Genomic DNA, 23,963 nt, shown 5'->3' on the forward strand with positions numbered 1-23,963 from the left:
GTTTGCAGTACAACTCTCCATCATACTTTAAAAAGTCTTGGCTGTCAGGCAAAGTCCTTGGCGACTGTAAAAAGGGAAACATCACTCTCATTTTTAAGAAAGGGAGAAAAGGAAAGCCACGGAATGACACACCCGTGAGCTTCACATCTGTGTATGAGAAGATCACAGAGCTGATCCTCCTGGAAGCTGTGTTAAGGCACATGTGAGATAAAGAGGTGATCCAAAACAGCCAGCTTTGCCAAGGGCGGATCATGCCTGACCTTTGGTGGCCTTCTGTAATGGAGTGACAACATCAGTAATCAAAGGAAGAAAAGTCAAGGGAGTTGGACTTAGTTTACCTTGGAGAAGTGAAGGCTTGACGGGAGCTTATGAACTGGAGGGAGACCAACTTTTTACATGGTCTGATAGTGATAGGACAAGAGGGAATGGATTTAAACTAAAAGAGGGATGATTTAGATTAGCTATTAGGTGGAAATACATTACTCAGAGGATGGTGAGGTGAGGCCCTGGCACAGCTGCCCAGAGAAGCTGCGGTGCCCCATCCCTGGAGGCACTCAAGGCCAAGTTGGATGGGGCCCTGGGCAGCCAGAGCTGGTGGGCAGCAGCCCTGCTCACGGCAGGGTTTGGGGCTGGGTGGAGCTTTGAGGTCCCTTCCAACCCAAGCCATTCTATGATTCTATGAAGTCTGTTGGAACCTGTATGCACTACCCTAAACGTGAGGCTGTTTTTATAAGAAGATTAACAGATGGAAAGCTCGGGGCTGTGAGTTTTTCTGACAGGCCAAAATCTTAGCAGATATAGTGAAGTGGAAATGCAGGAATTAGTAAGGAAGAGAACACATGAAATGCAACCCACACTGGTGAAAGAACCGCTCTTTTCTAAGTTCACAGGGTGCTATAGCTGTGTGGTGATTTGTACACATTCAGTTTAGAATGGATGCTTTATATCCTACCCAATAACTCACTTGAAAGATGTGACTAAGGTTTCATGCTGTAAATCCTTTCATTTTTAATCAATTTATCCTCTTTGAAAACAAGTTTGTTACATGCAACTCTTTTAATAATGAATTGTTAGTCCATGAAATGTTTCTAAGTGTTACTCAGGGAAGAATAGCCAATGCATTCTTAAGCTTTATCTAAAACAAAGATGCAGAAGCAGCAAGTTTATCAAGGCATTCATGAAACATTTGCCAGTAAGTACAGCCAGAAAGAAAATCTAAGTTGTTTAATTATATGCAGATATCAATGAAGTATTTGCAATCTTAGCAACAAAATGCACATTTCATTGTTATACGTAGGAGGACTTGTAGCATTTTCAGTCTAGATATATCTGATGTTCTGCATATGAATCATTTAGCAAAAAAAAAAAAAAAAAGCAAGAAGGGATTGTAACATTTATATTGAGGAAAAAAAAGGTGCTTCTAAGCAGACATAATTATTTATAATGAAAAGCTTACTAAAAATTGAACATTCAGCTTAAAGAGGATACTGTTCGAGAATTCTCACTGCTAAAGGAAGGAATTTAAGAACCTAGATTTCATAGAGGTTTATTACAACTAGGAAACAAGGGATAAACACTGCTACATCCACAGAGGTGTAAAGGAAGTTAAAAAACCTGCTTACTTCTGATAAACCAAGAGTATAAGTAAAAAACATTTCTGAATCTACCAAGGACAGTAAATCAAGTAGAAAACTTCCCATGCATCTAGACTCTTCATAGTGCAAGTGGCTTCACCCTGAACTCCTATCCTCATCACACAACTCTCTACAAATGTACAGTTTGGGAAGAGAAATTCCTAATGGACTTCACTGCATATAGGATAGCTGATTTTTGATGCTACATCTTTCTATTCAGTCAAGAAAAAATAATTGTTAAGTAAAAGAGAGAAAAACTGGAGGAAAGCAAACTCAACGCTTTGGTTAAAGACTTCCCAATTATGCCTTTTCCATAAAGAAATGACATGCAGCTAAACATAATTCAAGCCTGAACTCATAAAAATGTGCAGGAATGCAAAGATCCATGCTAGCACAGCCTAGAGCAATCCTGAAGCCTAAGATTCAAAGAAACCTACAGAAGGTCACCAAGCTGATCTCTGTATCGTAGCAAGCTTGTTTCAACTTCCCTCAGCCATCCCTGGAGACGGGGGCTGAGATTGTTTTTGAAAGATCCCAAGAGCAAAACCTACATGTAATTTTCTTCCACAGTCAACAGTTCATTTCTCCCTGGATTTTTTTTTTTTTTTTAATTTTTGTTGTTGTTGTTAAGTCATTCCACAATTCTGTGCTTTATCTTAAGCAAGTGTTGTGGGTAATTGGGCGCACACTCTTCAGATATCCCTTAGGTAGAACAATGAACTGAAATTTTTACTGTAAGTCTTTGCCATTCACAATTATTGTTTTTTCATACCCATTTTATTTCAACTGAAAATGTCTAATGCACTTGAGAACAACAAAGAGAGTCACTAATTATGCAATTAGAAATAATTTTTTGTTCTCAAAAGCATACTACTCTCAGTTAGAAAACAACACTTCCTTCCACAACTTGACTATTCCTGAAGAATTTTCTTAAATACCTGTTTACTCACAGTACCCAAAAATTACAGTTATGATAAGAAACAGACCATATGCAAGTTTAACATCAACTTTTTTCTATTTCAGAAAACATGGAGCACACACACACAAAAACCAAAACAAAACAAACAAAAAAAACTCAGAAAAGTTTTCCTGCTACACAAGACAATAATTTGCTATTCAATTAGTGGAGGAATACTGTTATTAACCCTGAACTCAAACATGCAGATACAATAAAGAGAAGCTGTTTTGCTTTTTTTTACCTGTGCCTTGTCTGAACCATTCATATTCACTAAAAAAAAGTTATGACGAAAGCTAAGCTATTTCATCTTCACCTAACCAACCGAACCAAACTTCAGCTCAAACAGCTGAAGAAGAATACTGTCACCTCAGTGCCCATCACAGAATCATAGACTGGCCTGGGTTGAAAAGGACCATAACGATCATGTAGTTTCAGCCCCATGCTGCGTGCAGGGTCACCAACCACTGGACCAGGCTGCCCAGAGCCACATACAGCCTGTAATAAACATTAAAAACCAAAAAACATTACTAGAGGGAGTTGCTAACAAAGCAAGAGATTCAGCTCTTCTCTTTATGCTACAAACTCTGTGCCAACTTACATTTACTAAGGGTGTAGTCAAATATTGGCCATTAACAGTTTCAGACAGGAAAATGGGACAGTTCTGTCAGCAAAGGAGGAGGATTAAAAGGGGAATATAATGGCACAATTTAGCTGCTAACATGAGGTTTTCATGGTCACTGTTTGCAGCTCTAATTCATGCATCAAAAGTGTCACAGGGCCCTTTTGGTCCTCTTCTTTGCAGAGATAGATGGAAGTAAGCTAAGATCTTAATAAAAAGGGAAAAATGAAGTCCAAAGCTAGAAGATAAAGGGAAAAAAAAATGCAGCAGAAGTGAAAAATAGCAAGAACAAACCACAATAATCAGCAACAGGGTTTTCCTGCACTTTCAATTCCAGCATAATTTCAAAACCCATTTGTAAGACTAGCGAGACATGCTACAGTGTAACTGAGATGCATCACTTACATTGTGTTTCTTTCAGAACTGCCCAGCTTCACAGCCACAATTCTGAATTATTTCTACAAAAAGTTGGATTTCATCATGTCCCTAAGTAAGAATTACTACACACACTTATAATTAGATCAACTGAATTAAAGAAGCATTGACCGGTGACAATGCTTCCAAATGTACATATATCTCACCCTACTCTGTTCCTCAGCTTTGCTAGTACAGTTTACATGTCAGGTTATCTCTATAAAATACAATAGTTATAGATTTTTTTTTTAATCAATGGTTATGATGCTTTATTTTTCTAATTTCTTTTTTTTCTCTTGCTATTACTGCCATGTTTTTAAACTTCTATCTTAGTATGTCTCAGAATTGGGGAATTGGGTCAGCTAATTATACTGACAATTTTCTTTAGTCCTTTTCTTTCAATCCAAGTTGATTAAATCTTAACTCAGTATGTGAAATACAGAGGTCTAGAAACCTGCCAACTCAAATTACTGCTCATGTTTCCCAAGCAAGCGTGGAGATCACGCAGCTCTCCAGTACTATAACTATGAGATAAAATTCAGAATAAAACACTTCTATTTTTTGCATGTAAATAATGTATATATATTTATATATCTGAGTAAGTTTTGCATCAAATTATCCATTGCAATTAACTGCCAAGCACTTCTCAGGGTACTTGCAAAATACTATTTTGAAAACATAATCATCCTTATTGTTATTATTGGTTTGTCCACATATTGTAGGAATCTCTGGCACTGCATTCTTTTTGGCAGTCTCTAGTTCCTATAAACTCCACAACTTAACTTCAGAATAAAGTTATGCTAGTTCAGAATATAAAATATGCATACAAACATATAAGAACAGGGAGAACTGCAAAAAAAAGATGTGCATTTGTTCTTTCAGCAACAACTCAGAAATGGCTCAGCACTCCTAGATGAGAGTGCGCAATAGAGCTGTATCATTGTTGCTTCACTGTACTTCACTGTTGTTCAGATCACTGACTCAGTTATTCATGTACATAGTCATCTTAATTTTTTTTTTTTCCTTCAAGGCAGGGGACTCTCCTAAGCAGAGCAGGTACATAAGCAGGTTATGTGATTGCCAATGACAAAAATCAAATCTGATTCTCAGATAACATAATAGCCCAAACAAATATTTTGTGAACTTGCACTATTGGAGCACTGTGCAGAAGAATCTGTGGTGCTTGCTACAGAGGTGGAGTCAAATGGAACAAGAGGTTGTCATGAGAGCATTCATTTCCAAAGCAGCTTTTGAGCTGCTTCTGATGGAGCTGCTCCATTGTCTTCTTCACATGTTTTTCTCTGCAGTCCAACTGCATTTACATGAAGACAATATATGTGTGTGTGCTGCATAGGTTTTACCAGTCTTTCAATGACAAAATACAGACAAGATTAAAAACAATTTTTAACTGGTAGTGAAATCACTTGGGAGATGCATTTTTCATCATCAGTTTTATACTTTTTCCATGTCTTGTTTTAAGATGGCAACAGTTAGATTTTATGTATTGCTTAAAAACAGATGTCTGATAGTACTGTTGTCACCATTATTTTGAAGTCACGCAAAATATTCTAAAGTATGTAGCTCTGGTTCTCTATTTGTAACAAAAATAATGAATTACATGATTGCTAAAAGAGAATTCGGGGCCTCATGCATTGTGCCTAACCTTTGGTATAAAATCTCTCTTGAGCAATATAGCCATTGGCTGGAATTACGTCAAGCTATCCTTTAAATCCCTTTGCTTGTCAAACTGATTAAAACTGTAACTGAATCCTTTAATACCAGTGTATGTCAAATGGATGGTCTGTCAGTCCTGCTACTTAGAACAATAAGAAATAATTAACTTGAGAATGCTCAGATCATATCTTCCAGGCCCCTCTGGCTCCCCACACCTTCCAAAATAAGTTGTTCTGTCTTCCAGAAGCTCTCTTCAAGCCCTAGTTCCAGGCAACTTGTGTCATTGGCACTAGGAAAGCTCATTTTGCTTGAATTCCACCCAGTTCATTTATGGCAAGAGAATGACAAGATTGAGGTTTACTGGAATCTTCACTGGATGTTTACACAAAAGTTCTTAATGATTGTGATAAAGTCTAAAGTTTTGCCAACACAAAGACAGCAAAAACTTCACAGTCTTCATAGTAGATTTGGTTATTGTTACCCATTATTGCTCTTTTTGGACTGAGACAATAGTAAATGACTTTGAAATAGGTACAAGATAAGGTAGATGCAATCAATTTAGTCTTCAACTACTTAAAACAGAAAATGCGTGGAAAATATTCCTAGTACAACTGATTGCAGGATTAAACAATGACAGCTTTGAAACAATAAATTTGATCAGTACAATAGAGGCTGTATGGTAAAAATGTTGCTGTGTCCCATAAGTGAGGACATCAGAAAACTGAAGGATATTAGGGAATTCCTAATGTGCAATTTACAGGTATAATTAAGTAATTATCGGAATAATAAAAAACAAATTGGCAGCTGTACAGATCTGTTCAAAACTCTTCCTCTAAACTACCCTCCACAAAAACCAAGAAAATAAACCATTTAAATACTCCCAAACCAAAAGCAGCTGGAAAGCAGATAACATTCTCCTCTGCTAATAGGCAAAGAATTAAGAGCATGACACATTTACAGCTTTCCTAGTCTGATGCTTTATCGTATCTTTGATTTTAAGAGGTCTAGCAGGGCTTTGGATGGGAAAGATAAGGGCTCAGGGACAGTGGCTATTATATATGTCTGGAACAAAGGCAGAGCCGCAGAGCAAGAGGAAACACCTTTCTCTCCTCTCACTGCCTAAAATACAATAGAAGGCTGCTCTTAAGCTTTGCAGCATCCCAGCATTTGCACAGGTAGTCCTTGACAGCTGCCATATAAAATTAAGTTTTAAAATTATACAGCTTACAAATAAAATATATGTATTTTTAACAAGTGGACTTATAAGTGGAATATGGTGCTTTCTCTGAGTTTCTTCCTGCTGAGCTGCTCCAAAAAAGTCTCCTGTCGTGGCTGTTCCTCCTCCAGACTGCCACAGCCCAGGGAGCTCTACCCTTAACCCTCCCCTCTTCTGCAACCTCTTCCCTATTGCTCAGCAGCCTCCTAAAAATCATGCTGCTTTAATTATCATCTATGAGCAGATGAGTCACAGAGCTCTCGTCCCTTCTGTTCACATTCACAGTTCAGAATCTCCTCCTGGATATTTGCCACTAGCCCTAGCACAGTATGCTGAAAAGCTGAAATCACGTTTCTTCCTAAATCCTCCCTGCTTCCTCCTTCTTTGCCTATCTCTGTCAACAATTCCACCACCTTATGTCCCACAAGCTCACAACCTGCGTGCCATTTCCAACTCCTCTTCACTTCCCACACAAATCCTGTCGATTTTCTTCCCACTGCCATTCAGAAATACTTCTTCTTTTCCACTTATGCTGCAGTTATTCAATCCCTGCAGTTTCTTGACACTGAGTCCATGGCATCCCTGCTCTGTTATTATTCTCTGCCTCTCTACTTTTAAGCCAGAGCTCACCTATATCTGCAGCAACCCATTCTGTCCTCCCCCATCAGAAACATATATAAGAAATGACAGAGATGGGAGAAAGCAGATTGGTGAGCACACACCATTTAAGATACTAATGGAAGAGGAAAATATCCCTATTGTGAAAAATATAATGCCAGCTATTAAATAAACGCTACATAAAGAGATATTCCCTATGCAACCTACACAAATGCATGTAAAAGTCTAGAGTTCTTCCATGATTTAATGAAAATGCAATTATTATTATTTTTTTTAAAGTTCACAGCCCTTGTGTACAAACTAATAGCAATTACCTACCTTACCGAGTACAAAGAATTGCTCTAACGTTACTTAAACAACCTGCGTGGAGTGGCACCTATCACCATAGCAACTGAATGCTTCATGTAAAAATTTAACACAACTTACATAAATCACCCACAGATCAAGCAACTACTGGGAAGAATTGCTCTCTGAATTAATAGAGATGCAACGTGGGCACTGAGCTCTTCCAGATTTCTGAAGCCATTTTCCATTTCCATTTACTTCTGCCTTCCTCTCTATGAAAAGCATCATCTTGCTTTCCCTTGAGATCTGGTCACATGCTAATTCTTAAGTATCATAGAGTCATTAAGAGTCCAAAAGACCGGTAAGATCACCAAGTCCAACCATCAACCCATCTGCATATAATCACATTTCTTCCAAAACTCTGTTTCTAAAAAGAACTGGCAATCTATTAGTTCAGAAATCCTAGCAAGTATTTCATCACTAGCTAAAGTCACACTGACACTTGCTCATCTATCTTGCTAGATTCCAAGCGCTCACACAGTTTAAATTGACTATCACTTCAGGATGATTCTTCTACTCAAGACATTCTTGATAGGTAAAAAGAATCCCCTGAAACTATCAACAGATGAGAGATTGGCAACCGGGGCAAAAATGTTTCAAAAGAGAGAAAGAAAAAAACCAATAAAGTAAAAGCAAACCTTATTCCACACAGCTAATCCAGAAAAATTAGTGTCAAGCATTCAAAAAGAGCTTTTTTATTACTGACATGCAAAATACAGTTTGTAGTGGAAGGTGTTTTGCAGCTCTTAAGTTTTTAATGTCACCTCCAAAATCATTTAGAGGTAAATAATTTTAGTTTCTTTACTTCTGTTTTTCCTTTAGGATAGTCATTAAAAAGAACTGTGGTTTGTAAAACACAATTGCTGCAAAATACTTCATGATGCATAGTGCCTAGGTGGTTATTCTGCCAACAGAAAAAATAACTGAACTTGAGAAAACATAATGGCATTTAGGAAGATGGCATTTCAGGCTCAGCTATGACTCAAACATTTTACACTGGATAATCTGAAATTCTTAGTGTGTTTTTAATGGATTTAAGGAAACAAACACAAATGTATCTCACATGACCTCCCTGAAATCAGGCTTGACCCTACACTTTTCGTGATCAAAGCTTCCGCTGGCTTCCTAGCAACGTAGTTTCTGTAATTCACCAGACTGAAGTGAAATCCTGCTTCTTAGCACTTGCTTACAGAGACTACGCTGTCTGTGGAAAAGGAAAATCAGAGTTTCTGAAGGAAAAGTAGTGAAAACCAAGACTGCATTTCTACTGATCTGATTAATATAATCTTAATCCATCATCTTTAATGATTAAATTCAGCTTTTGCAAAGAACTACAGAAGAAGCATGGCATATCTCCTGTCTGCCCCTAGCTGAATGGAAAATAGTGATGGCACTCAACATGTACTGGTGCAGTGCTCACAGAAATCAATTTAAGTTAAAAAAAAAAAATGTTTTATTTAAATGCAACACATGAAACACTTGAAAACACTTTTCCCCCACATCCACACTTGATGTCAGTTTCCATGGACTTACGGCCACTTTCCATCATGTGTGAATTAACCCAAGCAGTCCTTGACTCTTTCACTATCACCTTACCTTGGCCCACTCAGGCTCTTTTCCTTATAAAAATTCAGCAGCTATATTGGTTTACCAGTATATGTTGAATCAAAAAGAGTACCCTTTCTTCCTCCAAGTATTCTGCTTTTTGTTTCATTTTTCCCCATTGAGAGAGTCTGTTCATCTAAAAGAAAATCTTCTGAACAAATAAACAAAGAATAAGCCAACACCAACACATTCTTGTTTTCTAGTCACTAAGCTTCTTATGTACTCAGCAATCTTTATTTTTTCTTCCCTCCTCCAACCATGAGGCAAATTATTTCTGATAGAAGTTCATATCCCTCTATACTATTATTAAAGTTTTAACCTTTGATCTACTCCCTGCCTAATTCCATTAAAAAAAAAAAAAGACTCCAAAACATAAATCAAAAGACAACAATCTACTAGTAAGCAACTTGAAGAGAAAAAAACATTATAGGAAAATTGCAGAAATAAGCGACCACAATCAGAAAAGGGCATCTATGCCCACTAGGCATTTATTTTCTTTTTTTTTTTTTTTACATTAAATTACAAATGAAATTTTCTATAAAAGTGTGCTATGGAGAAATAAGCTATTCTTACTTTGAAAAGGAGGAAAACATTGTTAAAGATTACAAACTGAAGCTGCTTTGATAACAAAACGATTTTGGTATTTGCAGCAATCATTTAAATTCTTCTTTACCTTATACATAATACATTGACTTCTACAGGTGAATAAATAACTGCATGTGATAATACACATTCTGAAACACCACTGTTCCTGAGCACTGCTATGAACCTTATGCAACAACAAATCTTGCATATCAACAGCACTTGGAGGATATAAGGTCAGTTTAAATTTCTGTCAGCATGATTTTCAATGAGTTATAACATTCTTATTGCAATATCATTTTGATGTACAAAAGGCAGATATTGCCCTGGTAGGGTTTTCTTGTAGGGTTTTTTTGGTTCAGTTTTTAAATTTTCACCACACTTGTTTATCTACCCACTTGTACACTTATCCTCCTACTTGTACACTTATCAGAAATGGGGCAATTTGTATAAACTGTATACTATGCATATATAGTTTAAATTTCAAAACTGTAGCCTCCTTTTCATTAAGAAATGTGGGCAGGGATTATTAGCAGTAGAATAGCAAAGATTTCCTGAATGCATTTGTTAACAAAGTTGGAGTAGAAGGAAGAAATTCAAAAATTTAAATTAAATATATATATATATATATATATTGATTTTCATATACAAGTTTGCATCTGAACACCAACAAATGCATAACAGGTGTAACAAGAAGCCAGTCAAACATTCACACCACTTAACTACTGAAGCCCTGTCATTAGTTAAAGAAACCTATGGTAATTAGCTACTTAGTATGACCTTAAGTTCAATGTTTTAAAACCATATTTAGCAAGTCTTTACGAACTAGGATGGCAAAAAGTGAGGAATAGCGATAGAAAATAAATCCTTTGTAACAACATTCCTACTACTAAGGATACTAACTTCACTTACAGTATATTTGATACTATCTTAACAAGTTTAATAGAATCATTCTATATGATACATTTCTACTCTGAGTCTTGGGTTCCCAGAACAAAGAGAGACATGGAGCTACTGATCAGAGGGCTGGAGCACCTTCCCACCAAGACAGGTTGAGGGAGCTGAGCTGGTTCAGCCTGGAGAAAAGAAGGCTGCGGGGTGAGCTCATTGCAGCCTTTCAGTACCTGAAGGGAGCCTATAAACAGGAAGGGAGTAAACTCTTTAGAAGGGTAGATAACGGCAGGACAAGGGGAAATGGTTTTTAAGTTAAAGGAGGGAAGATTTACGTTGGATGTCAGGGGGAAGTTTTTCACTGAGAGGGTGGTGAGGTGCTGGCACAGGCTGCCCAGAGAGGTTGTGGATGCTCTGTCCCTGGAGGTGTTCAAGGCCAGGTTGGATGGGGCCCAGGGCAGCCTGGTCTACTATTAAATGTGGAGGCTGATAGCCCTGCCTGTGGTGGGGTGGGATGGAGGAAGGGGGGGGGAGGGTTGGACCTTCATGAGTATAAGAAAATGGTATAAGAAAATGTGCAGACTATTTCCTCTTAATACACAACTAGGCTTTATAAAAATCTATTCTTAACTAGTGTTAAAAACATTTGTAACACTGGCTTTTTTAGGTTTTACATAAACTGAAAAAAAATTATAAATCAACTTACAAATTGCTATAAATTGATGAAATACTATGAGATACTTCATGTACAAAAGAAATTGAGTTTTAAGACAGAAACACCTGTTGAGGTGATATCAAAACATTTTGTTTTTGGCATTCAGCCTTAAGAAAGTATAATGAGGATTTTCAATGTGCTCAATGATCATACAAAAGAGAAACTCAAAGACAATTTGAAATGCTATGCTGGAACACATTCGTTTTAAGTAGAGATCAATCCACATGTGTTTGGGGCTAGTAATGGAATTTTTCATTATCATTCTTCTGACTACAGCTCAATTCAGTTCCAGAGCATGCTTAAATTTAGGCACATAAATGCTCCTTTTGACTTCAAAGTATGGATTCATGTACTGGACTGCTTCCTGATTGGGAAGGCATGTCAGTTTTGGCAAAGATAAGACTTCTTTTCTCCAAAGATATTAAATAGTAACATTTGGTCTATTTCATTTCACACTGAAAAACATACAGAAAAAATTATTTACCATGAATGAGGATGACTTAAAAAAAAAAAAAAAAAAAAAAAGCTGATATGCAGCGGCTTCCTGGGAAATACTGCAGTGGTTCATCTTCTAACCACTTTCTCATTAATAGTGAGAAATAGAATTATAATTATAATTACATATACATATATAATTTCATTGTTATATAGTTAATGAAAACATATCAGAAGGCTCTTACTCTCACTTAAAAAGCTGGACAGCGGGTCACAATTACTTTTATGGAAAACAAGCACTTTGATCAAGGGTAACAGATGTCCTGTATGCTTCCTGTCCCGGAGTACTGACCCTTTTTCACATCTCAGTAAGGGCACAACTCACCATGGGACAACAGATTAAGAAACACTTTGCAGAAGAGCTCTCCACCCCTCAATATAAGAAAGCAGACAGAGGCAGGAAACTGGCATGGCTTGGCAAGGACCTGCCAGTCAAATTGTGGAAAAACAAGGGCAAGCACAGGCAGTGGATATACCAAGGACATATCACCTGCAAAGATTACAGGGATGCTGTTTGGACGTGCAGAGATGGGATTAGGCACACACGGAAATGAGTTTGGCAAGGGATGTTAAAGACAACAAGGGATCCTATAGGTACATAGGTCAGAAGAGACAGGCCAAAGAAAGCATGCCTCCTTTTGATAAACGAGAAAGGAGAACTGATTACAATAGATATGGAGAAGGTTGAGACACTCAATGAGTTCTTTGCCACAGTTTTCACTGGCAGCCAGGATTCTCATATTTCTCACATCCTTGAATCTCTTGGTGGGAACTGGGGGAGCAAACCTCCCCCCACACTGTACGGGCAGAGCAAGTCCGAGACAGCCTCACAAGACTGGATGCATACAAGTCTATGGAGCCAGACAATATGCGTCCCAGGGTCCTAAGAGAACATGCCAGTGTGGTTGCCGAGCCATTCTCCATCATATTTGAAAAGTTGTAGCTGTCAGGCAAAGTCCCTGATGATTGGAAAAAGGGAAACATCACTTCCATTTATAATAAAGGGAAGAAGGAGGACCTTGGGAACAATGGACAGGTAAGCCTCATCTCTGCCTAGGAAAATCATGGAACAAATACTCCCAGAATACATACTGAGGCTCACAAGGGATAAGCAGGTGATCTGAGACAGCCAGCATGATTTCAACAGGGGAAGGACATGCCTGATCTGGTAGCCTTCTGTGATGGAGTGACAGCACTGGTGGACATTGGAAACGCATCTGATGTCATCTACTTGGAATTCTGCATGGCATTTGACGTGGTCCTCCATCACATCCTTACCTCTAAATTGGAGAGAGACTGTTTTGAAGGGTGGACTATTAGGCAGATAAGGAATTGGTTGGAAGGTCACAGCCAGAGTGTTGTGGTCAATGGTTCTATATCCAGATGAAGGCCAGGGATAAGAAGTGTCCCCCAAGGGTCTGTCTTGGGATCAGTACTCTTTAACATCTTTATCAGTGACACAGATAATGGGATTGAGTGTACCCTCAGAAAATTTGCTGATGACACCAAGCTGAGTGCTGCAGATGATACAGCAGAAGGAAGGGATGGCACCCAGAGGGACATTGATAAACCGCAAAGGTGGACCCTTGTGAACCTAATAAGTTCAACATAGCAAAATGCAAGGTTCTGCACTTGAGTCAGGGTAATCCCAGATATATACACAGACTGGGAGAAGAATTCCTTGAGAGTACCCCTGCTGAGAAGAGCTTATGGTTCCCAGTAGGGGAACATAAGCCAGAGTGTACTTGTAGCCTGGAAGGCCAACAGTATCCTGAGCAGCATCAGAAGAATGGTGGCCAGCAGGACCAGGGAGGTGATTGTTCCTCTCTACTCTGCCCTCACAAGACCCCATCTGGAGTATTCCATTCAAGTCTGGGGCCCCAACTCAATAAAGAAATCAAGCTCGTGGAGAGGGTCCAGAGGAGAGCCATGAAGATGATCAGAGGGCTATAGCACCTCTCCTGTGTAGATAGACTGAAGGATCTGAGCTTACTCCATCTGGAGAAGGCTGCAGGGGAACCTCATTACAGCCTTCTAATATTTAGAGGGAGATCATAAACATGAGAGAAATCAACTTTTCAAATGGGTAGATAGTAATAAGATAAGGTGGAATGTTTTTAAACTAAATGAGGAAGGATTTAGCTTCATTGTCAGGGGGAAGCTTTTCACTGAGAGGGTGGTGAGGTGCTGGAACAAGTTGCCCAGAGAGGTTGTAGATGCTCCATCCCTGGAGGTGTTCAAGGCCAGGTTGGATGTGACCCTGGGCAACATGATCTAGTACTTGACCTAGAAGCTGGCAACTCTATGTGCAGCAGAGGGGTTGGAACTTGATGATCCTTGAGGTCTCTCCCAACCCAAGCCATTCTATGATTTGATTCCATGAATAGCCAGCCACAAAAACAAAGGCCTGGGGTCTTCTTCCACAGCCATTGCCACTGGCACCTCTGTTGCAGATTGAGGCAGAGCCTGGCATTAATTGCAGAACGGCCAAAGCACAAGACTGGCTAGACACACCTTGGCTCTTGCTCAGGCAGCAAAAGCGCACCCTTTCTAATGTGATCTGTGGGGAGGGAGCAGCCCACGTTCCATTTCCACACCAAAAAAACGTCAATCACATTAGAAGGAAAAAAAAATATATTAAGAAAAAGAAATTTTCATTCTCTGAACACATTCTGAACACAGAAGACTATCAACACCGCTCTTCTCTAAATCAGAGAGGAGGCAAACCCAACTAATCTTTGATATTTTTCATATTTATGAAAGTATCAGAGAAAAATGCATTGTTTTTATAAAAAGGAGAGCAGTGTCATCACACAAACTCACATCAAGGAGACACAGGAGATATTTAGCATGGACCTATTGAGTGACAGTAGACTGGTACTTTTAAAAACTAGAAAAAAAAATTCTCCCCTGCACTCCTACTCCTACCCAGCCCACCCTCTCCCACTTCTCATTGGCCCTTTCACACTCTTCTGAACCACCGGGAGAGCCAATGCCCTCCAAAGTCTCATCCCTCTGCACAATGGGCACTGTTGCACCACATGCATCTCTCCTCTTCCCCTCAAGCACTGCCTGTCCCAGCACTGAACTATAGCCCAAAGCAAGTGGATATGCACACAGAGGGAGAGCCAGCAGTTCACAGCAGATGGCTGTGACCTGCCCCTGCAGCAGCCAACAGAGAAGAATTTATCCTGACATTTGTCTAGAGAAAAGGAACACGGCCAACAAGCTGTTTCACAATCTCAGCTGAAGGAGGATAATTTGGGTCCAATAAACATTTCTTGTTCTGCTAGAAATAGTCGTAGCAGATAATCTTAGTGATCTTTTCCAACTTTCATGATTCTATGAAATAGAACACCAAAAAACTAGTAAAATAATGGTGTAAGATAGTACCACATTGCTCCACAGTAATCAACAGTAGACAGATGAGTTGTAACCTCAGAAATACTTGCATCAGGGTACCAGATAATGCTTGACTGAATAGAACTAGCTTCATTCCCTAGGTTATTTTTACAGCATTTGATATCAACATCAGAATGAACGTGCAGCAAAGGAGACTTTTCACTTCCTAGCAGACAAAGATACAGACAATTCTAAACCACACATTAGAGAGAAGAAACTAAAGGATGTGATAGGTTCTCTAGAATGTACTCCAAAATGAAGTCCATTAAGCAAGTGCTTCTCAGTGTTGGCTTCTGTATTTCTTAAAGTATGCGCAGAAGTGCATACAAAGCATTCTAGTCTAACAGGAACATGTTATCTTTACAGGTGTCTAGATGATATGAGCTGCATGAAGTAGCGCATAAAAAAGCTCCTCCAATACATGCATACCTTGTCAACCAGATAGTTAATGAAGATTTCAAGAGAAAATATAAGATTTTAAGTATACAAATTATTAATTAGACTATACAAATTTACAGTAATGCTATTCGACTAGAGAACCCAAGATGAATTTCACTACTGAGACAGGCATGGAGGATATGAAGAACATGTAGAGCACAGCCCAAACTACTATTATAAAATCAGGAAGCAGAATTTTTATAAAGCATTTACAAAGCACTAGTATTTCCTTCTTACTGTTAGACAATAATATAGAGAAAGAATAATACAAGACAGTGTGCACAAGGTAATGGCCATTTACTATTACAAAAGATTCAATTTCTAAGTAGATGTCCACATACCTGTTGTACAATTGTTGTCAGCTCCAGACAGAGTTGTATTACATTATTTCTTGTCACTGAGTAATCTGTCACAGCAGCAAAAGGTGATCTAAAAAGAAAGAAGGAAAAAAAATACTAAATGACACAGGCATATATCCACTCATTTCAGTGATTCACAATGAACTTAGTGCCCATAGGACTTTCTTAATGCATTTCTCTTCTAGTGATATTAAAAGCCTGGAGAATACTAAAATCTATTATTAAAACTGTAAATTGCAGGATACATATCCATGGAAAATGTTCAACTCTCCTTGCTTTTTCTTCTTTAAGAAGCTCCATTTATACAAGCATAATTTCTCATAGTCTTTCAGCACATTCCTGAACTACTTCACACCCCTAGAAAACACATCCCACATTGCCTTCTGCAGTTGTTTGGGAACACCATTACTCAGGTACCATTTTCACCTCTGATATGAATGGTGCACAGATGTGAATCGCACCAGAAAAGTATTTCACTGATTCACTGGGTTTTCTGGGATCATGTCTGATGTCTAATATAATCACAGAAGGAACTCAGAAGAAGTAAAAGCTTTATCCAAATGAGAATACCATTTAGAGCCAGAGATGGATCAACACTCAAAAATGGCTACAGAGGCTAAACTGGAGTCACAGCTTAACATCTCCCCACACTGTGCCATAGTCAGAAGTGATTGGTGAAATGAAAAGTGTAATCCAGCACTTAAAGAAGTCACCTACGTGCATCCTACACCTTAAACTTCGTGTCAGAATGCTTTAAATGTTTGTCTACCTAGAAGTTTGCTTATTTTCTGGAGGCACTGCTAAAACATATTTGGTTAGTGAGGCTGGCACTCCTCTGATTTCTGTGTTACAAATCTGTCTTAAACTATAAACTCAACTTGATCTATTCTGTGTACTCAAGAAGCAGCCAAACACTAGGCAGGGCTGGAATTTTCTGCAAGTAAACAGCTCTACTCCATCAGTGTTGCAAATGAGGCTTTTACAGACATAATTACCATCACAAAGATGGCATTTCTCCATAATACACCTGCTTCAAACATTTAAAACAAAAAATAAGGTGGCAAAGTACTGTGTGGAATATAATGTCTGAATAAACTAAAAACAGATCATGCAGTGTGCCTAGATCACTATTTTAAGAGAAGTGGCTTTTAAATAAGCTGGATTGCTTGTCCTTTCCAACTGTCACAAAATCTCGGAGCATTTATATTCATAAAAGAGCTTTAGTAGTATCCTAACTTCCTAATCTAAACCTAAAGACAAGTCGCCAGAACAAAGAACTCTGCTATAAGCATGTCCAAATAATAACTACAATTCTACTGATTCTTATTAGTTTTCTAAAATTATTTTCTGTGTGCAGAATTACAGGCAGATTTTGTCAACAAGCCCATGTGAAGCCCTTGTTCTATTGCCCTCTTTCTTCTCCAGGATTTTCAATCCAGCCCTGATGGTTCAAAAAATGGCATGAACTCTGAGGCACGTACTCAAGACTAGCAGCTTTAATTTGATGTAACACATTATACAACAAAAATATATTTTTCTACCCATATTTTCTAGGGGATTTTAAAATAAAATTATACAAATAAGAAGCCAGGCAGAGTTTAAGAACAGTAGAACCAAGCAGACAGTAAAGTCTTGGTATATAGCATGTGGATAAGTTCCAAAATGTGCCTGAGAAAAGCCATTTGACACAAAGCTATAATCACAATTGAAAATCCAAGTTTTAAGCTGTACAGTACATACAAACTATAGAGCAGGCTTACCTACAGTTACAGAGTATTAGTGAAGGTCAGGTGACATGGGAGCTTATTAAAGGATGAAAGCTAACTGTATTTATTGGTTATGAACAATAACTGCATTTAAAGAAAATCATGCATTAGCCAAAAATGTACAAAAACACCTTTTTTCCACCCTTTCAAAATTGTGGCTGTCGAGGTTTGAAATCTACCTGAAACCTTTATTTAAAAAGGTCACGTTAACTTATGAACTCATTTTTACTTAAAATGAATGAAATCAAGCCAGCAAATGGCATTCTTTTACTTTAAGTATGGATGTTAATACAGTTTGATCCTCAAATTACACAACTGGAATCTATTTGACATTTCAAAGCCTACAGCACTGCTCTAAACAAAATCGCATGGTAGGCTTTGGCTTCTGAAACTCTATGATTTTCTCTCATACTTTTACAATTTAGTTGGCTTCACGGTTCATGAGGAAAATAATGACTTTTTTTTACCAGCATTGCTCTTAGTGAGGAACATTAGAAACGGCCCAAATAAACTTCACTGACATTAAAGAGGAGGCAAAGAGACCTGAGACATTACTCATTTTTATTACACTGAGGTTTACACAGTGAACATTTACTGAAAACAGCATGGAAAGAAGTGACACATGGGTGGCAGCAGAAGGGAGAAGCCTCCTAAGAAACATAATCCTTATTAAAATATTTTGAGAAGTGATTAATTACTTGGAAGGATAAGATGACAGGTCCTTGGTTTCCTACAAAAGTAAGCAGTCCTCAAGCTACCTCCTCTGTAGTTCTCTGTAGCTAATAAACCGACTCTCACACGGCAGTCTCTGCCAATGCTTCTATGGGACATTGCTACAAATTGGACCACTAAAACTGAAATTCCCTGTCCACCTCCTCCCCGGTTCAGTCCACTACACTGAAGGTAATCTGCACACACATGGACTACTGCAGTAGGCAACTGGGGAAGTGGCAAAGACAAAAGCCTCTCCAAGTATTTACTGTCAAAGGATATGTATTTTGGTATTACATCCTGAATCTCAATTTCAACCATGAAAGTCCAGCAAGACTTGATATAACAAAGCAGTTTCAACATAAACATCAATAGAACAGATGATAGGAAATCATCACTGATTTCATAACAGACACACCGTGAAACACCAAAAACTCCTCTTCACTAATATCTGATTTTAGAATGCATTATTTTAATACAGTACAGAATTATTGACAGAACAGAACAAATATAAATGCAGATAAATCCTACATACACCTTTTCAATTGGCTACCGCAGGACCTTCCTTCTCAACACTTCAAAAACATATCAAGTTAGAGGAATTCCTTGCTTAATTAGACCACCGATCTCTGCTTTAAAAACATATATGTATTTCTTCAATAGTCTGAACCATTTCCATTAACCTCTAGTTTTTATTACTTTCTTTCGAAAGTCTTTTGAGTCCCTTGGACCTTCAATTCTCAGGTACCTCGTATGGTTTCAATGAAGCAAATTTCCTGTGAATAACTACAATATTCAACATGTGTTTTGTCCAATTTGGCGTTCTTTAAATTAAATAAGAACTAAAAACTATCCTGATATCAAGGCTGTATGTTGTACCACTTACTGCTGTGGCATGGTCCTCTGCCTTCCATTACCTTGCCTCTCACAGGCTTTCCAAAATCTTTTCCACATACATTTCCCTATTCATTGAACCCTTTACTCAGTTCTTAAAAATTCATTATTTCTTCCCTCAAAAACTCCCAGTGATCCTTTTCCTTTGCAACACCCACATGAAACACCTTTAAAACCCCACAGCACATGTATGTTTTATGACCATGCATGCTGGTGACAAGGGAGCCTCTTAATTCTTCCACTATGTGAACCCACATTGTGAACATGCACCTTGTTAGACTTCATATATTCATATTCATGTGTTTTAGACTGAAAGCCACTTGACATAAAGCGCATTAGTTGTGGGGTGAATCCCTGAGATGTGGTTTCTTTTTGTTTGGGTTTTCATTTGTTTTCCCAGTGCCATCCTTGCACAAATCAGATCTACCTTGTCAAGATGAGTAAAAATCAAGCAAAGCTAACAGGACCATACTGAATCCCCTGAAGAGGAGACCTCAAACTAGTAACAGCTTTTGTAAGTAAGAAGTTAGAGGCTTGCAAACATTCAAGCGTAATTCTCCCAATAAATGCTCCTCTTTACTTACAAATACAGAAGAGTCACACAATAAACATAAATGAGGCTCATTCACTGAGAACAACGAGACAAAGAAATCCAACTGGACACACTTCACCTACAGTGTAAGAAAATGCATGCGCTGTGTCACCATGGTGAAAAGAGGGAGAGCCATATATGAGTGAGAAACGCATTCTCCCAGCACAGTACTTTCATGCAAAGCACATTAGAAGAGTGTGCTGAAGGTGACCACCTAGAATTGTTCATATGTAAACAAGAGTGTTTGCATAATTGCAGGCTATACTCTGTGTACAACAAAGCATCAGTGAACAGGTTCAGAGAGTCTGTTCTGCTGTCCAGACTTACCCACTGAAGCATCCAAACATCCATAACTTCAGGCACAGATTTGAGCCTACCTTAACAGGATTGAAGTATACAAGTGCTTTGCTAAATATTAACACATTTAGGACCATGACAATACAACTTGCTAACTTAGGGCTCAGAGTGAAAGGATTACACCTCATTGTTCCATGACTGCCCAGAAAAGCAGATATAAGTTTGCCAGAAATGTCTTTTATTCTGAAATTTTACATTTTGTTACTTCTCTCAGCAATTTGACCGTCCTCTTTTATAGAACCAACAATTTCTATCTGCACTAGGGCTTTTTGTTCATCTTGTGCCATTTTCCTCATGTAACAAACTAGAGATAGCAGTGGTAAATTAATCAAACTTGTGCATATTTGTCAGCCTGCCAATTTTTCTCCAGCCGCAACTCTGAAAGACTGGAACTCAAAAGCTATTTCCACAAGATCTCTTTGCTCCTATTACTTTGACTTCAGCGTAATCCATAGCAGCAGTTTAAGATTTTATGGGGATATACGCTGGGGTGAAAAACAAAGAATACAGGAGCACTGCTGTGAAAGACACACCGAATAACTGCCCAAACAGATGGCTGAGTCAAAAAGTACACTAAAAGAAAAAAGAAAAAGAAAAAAAATCCAGTGTTCCCTGACAAATGCTAATCCATGACCATCAAAATCTGTAACACAATACCATACGCAAAATTCTGTAGTAGTTACCTAATGGAAGTTGATTTTCTTAATTTTTTAGAAAATAAATAAGATGTGAGAACAGCACAAAAGCTCTGTCTTAATAACAAAATTACTTATAAGCTGTACTAAACTCCAAACTCAGAAAAGCTCAGGATAGTTTTCTGGAATCACTTTATCACTGCTTTTCAGTTCATACTTCCCTCTGGACAAGAGCTTTCAAGTTTTCACTGGTGTCACAGAAGACACAAGTGAAATACAAAAAAAGTAGTTTGATTATCAACACAGAGTGAGTTCATAGTGCTTTCAGTTCAATAAAGCCCCAGATGAATGGTACGTAATTCAGAAATCTCACCGAGGCAGTGAACACTGATGCACACACAAAGCAACACTTGTAAAAAGTGGTTTTATGTAGGACTGTAAACGCATAAGAATAAAACCTTACCTGGGATTAACAGAAATAAATATGTCTAATTTCTGTTTAAGTGCACAAGCACCATTGGACACACTACTGTACAGAAAAATACACTTTTTATGAGGTTAGAGATAGCTTTAAACCATAAAATTGGTTTATTCATGCTTTGAATCCACAGTAATGGTCTCACAACAGTAAGTCTACTTTAAACATACATTAAAGATTTTTTTCTCTGGTATACCTTAGGTTTATGTTTGGCTTGAGGGATCTACAACTTTTACCTCAATTCTTATTTTTAGATAACTTGAATACATTTTTCAATTCTGTTTTTTCTTCATATTTTCTATTTTCTTTAACTATTCAGTTTATTTTTCTGTTGCTTAACAGTACTCATATCTTCCTCCCACATTTATATCAAATAATGCATTTGCAGGAAAGTAAGTTGCCCAAACTTTGAAGATAATAATACGTGCATTTTCAATGTCATTCAGAAGATACAAAGGAACACATTCACAATAACTGTTCTACATAAGCTCAGCAAATTAAGTATATTGTATAGAAAGCACTGAGGTTTCAACCTCTTCAGGATGGAGTGCATGAACCCTATAAAAGACAGAAGAATTTCCAGGAACCCAGTACACCTGAGAAGAAGAAAGATTCAGAATGATGGCATCAGTTACTATTTCAAAGATTACAAGATACAAGAACTACAGGAACAAAGACTGAAAATAATAACTATTATCTAGCTTGAAGTCTGGAACGCCTGGACAGCTCCTCTCTTATTATTATCTAATTCCTAAGAAGTATCACTTCACAGCAGAGACATTTAGACGCCAAGTCATTCAGAACACCAGACAAACAGTTTGTTGCTACAGTGTAGAGTATGTATTTCCATCAGCTTAAGAGCTAAGTTATGTGTCAAGTGGAAATACATCATGCTTTCAGAAAAGACTCTCTGTTTTTCAAGGAAGCTCAAATCTAAGCACCCAGATGGTTTACAAAAAAAAAAAAAAAAAAAAAAAATTGAAGATTAAGGAAGAAGAAGAATTTTTTTTTTTGAAGATTTTGTGCATTGAGAGAGTAAAGGGAAGTTGAAATTAGTCTAAAAAGCTTAAGGACATAATTTATTTGTGTGATGACAATTTCTTTGCAGGACATAATTACTGGGGAGCCATTTTATGCTCCCAAAAATTCTCAGCCAACCTCTTTTGAAAACAGCTAGGATTCTCTGCTAAAATTTCCAGTTCCTTAATGAAATTAAGCTTGAAGACCTTAAAACCTCAGCAGTAAAAGCTATCTAATTTCCAGTAAAAACCTCTATCTGTGACACACATCTGGAAGTACCACTGCTACAAGCAGAGGCCTGGAACAAAGAGCATCCTTAGATCAGCTCTGCACAGTGCCACTACAAGAGCCACAGTGAAAGTAACTCAGCAAATCACAACTTTTACACTCTGTTTGATAATTGTACCTGGCCTGATGTATCATGGCCATTATAAGTAGCAAACATCCTATGGAAATATCATAAAGGGAGGGCTTGCTTGAGCAGCTAGCAAAGCACGACTCATATGCTATCATCACCATTCCCCACACATAAAAAAAACACATCACTGCACTTCTAGGCAAGGTGAAGATGCTGCTGGCTGCCTTTTCCTTATGTGACCTGTGAGGCAAATCAACATAGGAACAACGTAGAATAGACGTTACTATGGAGTGGATAACCCTAATAACCAAGTTATATCTCCAAACGGCTTTCTCTCCCCTCTCATACCCTACAGATGGAACTGGTGTTAGGCACCAACAAAAAAAAATTAGATTTGGCCCAGATTTAATAGCAACAGCTGTGCAGAATGAAATTAAATCCACATTCCTGACTTTAAATATTTAATATCTAAAATCTTACTATCTCCCCCTAGTGGCCCCAATAGCTGCTCAGAAAAAAATGTAATAAGCAGAATGCTGTTGCACTCCAGATGCTCCATCTTCTTGAGAAAGACACATTCATTGGCCTGCTCTCACCCCAGCTTGGGGGTTTCACAGATAAGTTAGAACAAACCTAAACAAGAAAGCCTCACACTCTCATAAATCAGAAAGGACTTAAAATGTTACAAAAAAAATATTTGCCAGCACTACATGTTTAGGCTACACAGAACATCAAAAGCACTTTCTCAGAAATCTGAAAAAAAATTAATACATTGCTTCAAGGAAGACTCATTTGGACGCTAAACACAACATTGCTAAAAGCAAACTTTCACCATTGCTGCCTTCATTTTTAATTTCTTGGAACTCCTGCATTTGATCAGCTTCAGATACATGCATAAGTCATTTTGCATTTCACTTGAGAGTAGGATTGACATACACTTATAAAAAACCAAAACATTTTAGAGATCTTCCCTCACCAACACTACAATTAACCAGTTTACAGGAATACACTCGCACATCAGCACATCAACACACTATTATTTGATCAGCCTTCCAGAAAAAAACAAACAAGTTTGCCAAATTAATAACTTTTTTTTTCCCAATATTAAGCATAAATATACATGAAAACCTACCTTTTAATTTCAGACTATCGAATGTAAAATATTATTTCCAATTCTTAACTAACTC

At 37.9% G+C, this 23,963-nt stretch overlaps 1 protein-coding gene across 11 annotated transcripts in view; it reads right to left on the bottom strand.

Moving 5' to 3' along the window:
* Positions 1-23,963, bottom strand: part of CNKSR2 (connector enhancer of kinase suppressor of Ras 2) — a 205,897-nt gene that overhangs the window by 135,220 nt on the left and 46,714 nt on the right. For all 11 annotated transcript variants that reach the window (XR_005849329.2, XR_005849332.2, XM_004934666.5 and 8 more), the window contains exon 4: positions 15,948-16,035. Coding sequence is in view for 9 of the 11 variants with exons in the window: in XM_004934666.5 (XP_004934723.2) it covers positions 15,948-16,035 (88 nt within the window). In the remaining 2 variants the exon portion in view is untranslated. The remainder of the gene's footprint in view (positions 1-15,947; positions 16,036-23,963) is intronic.

Source organism: Gallus gallus, chromosome 1 (assembly GCF_016699485.2).
Source record: "Gallus gallus isolate bGalGal1 chromosome 1, bGalGal1.mat.broiler.GRCg7b, whole genome shotgun sequence".
Lineage (NCBI taxonomy): Eukaryota > Metazoa > Chordata > Aves > Galliformes > Phasianidae > Gallus > Gallus gallus.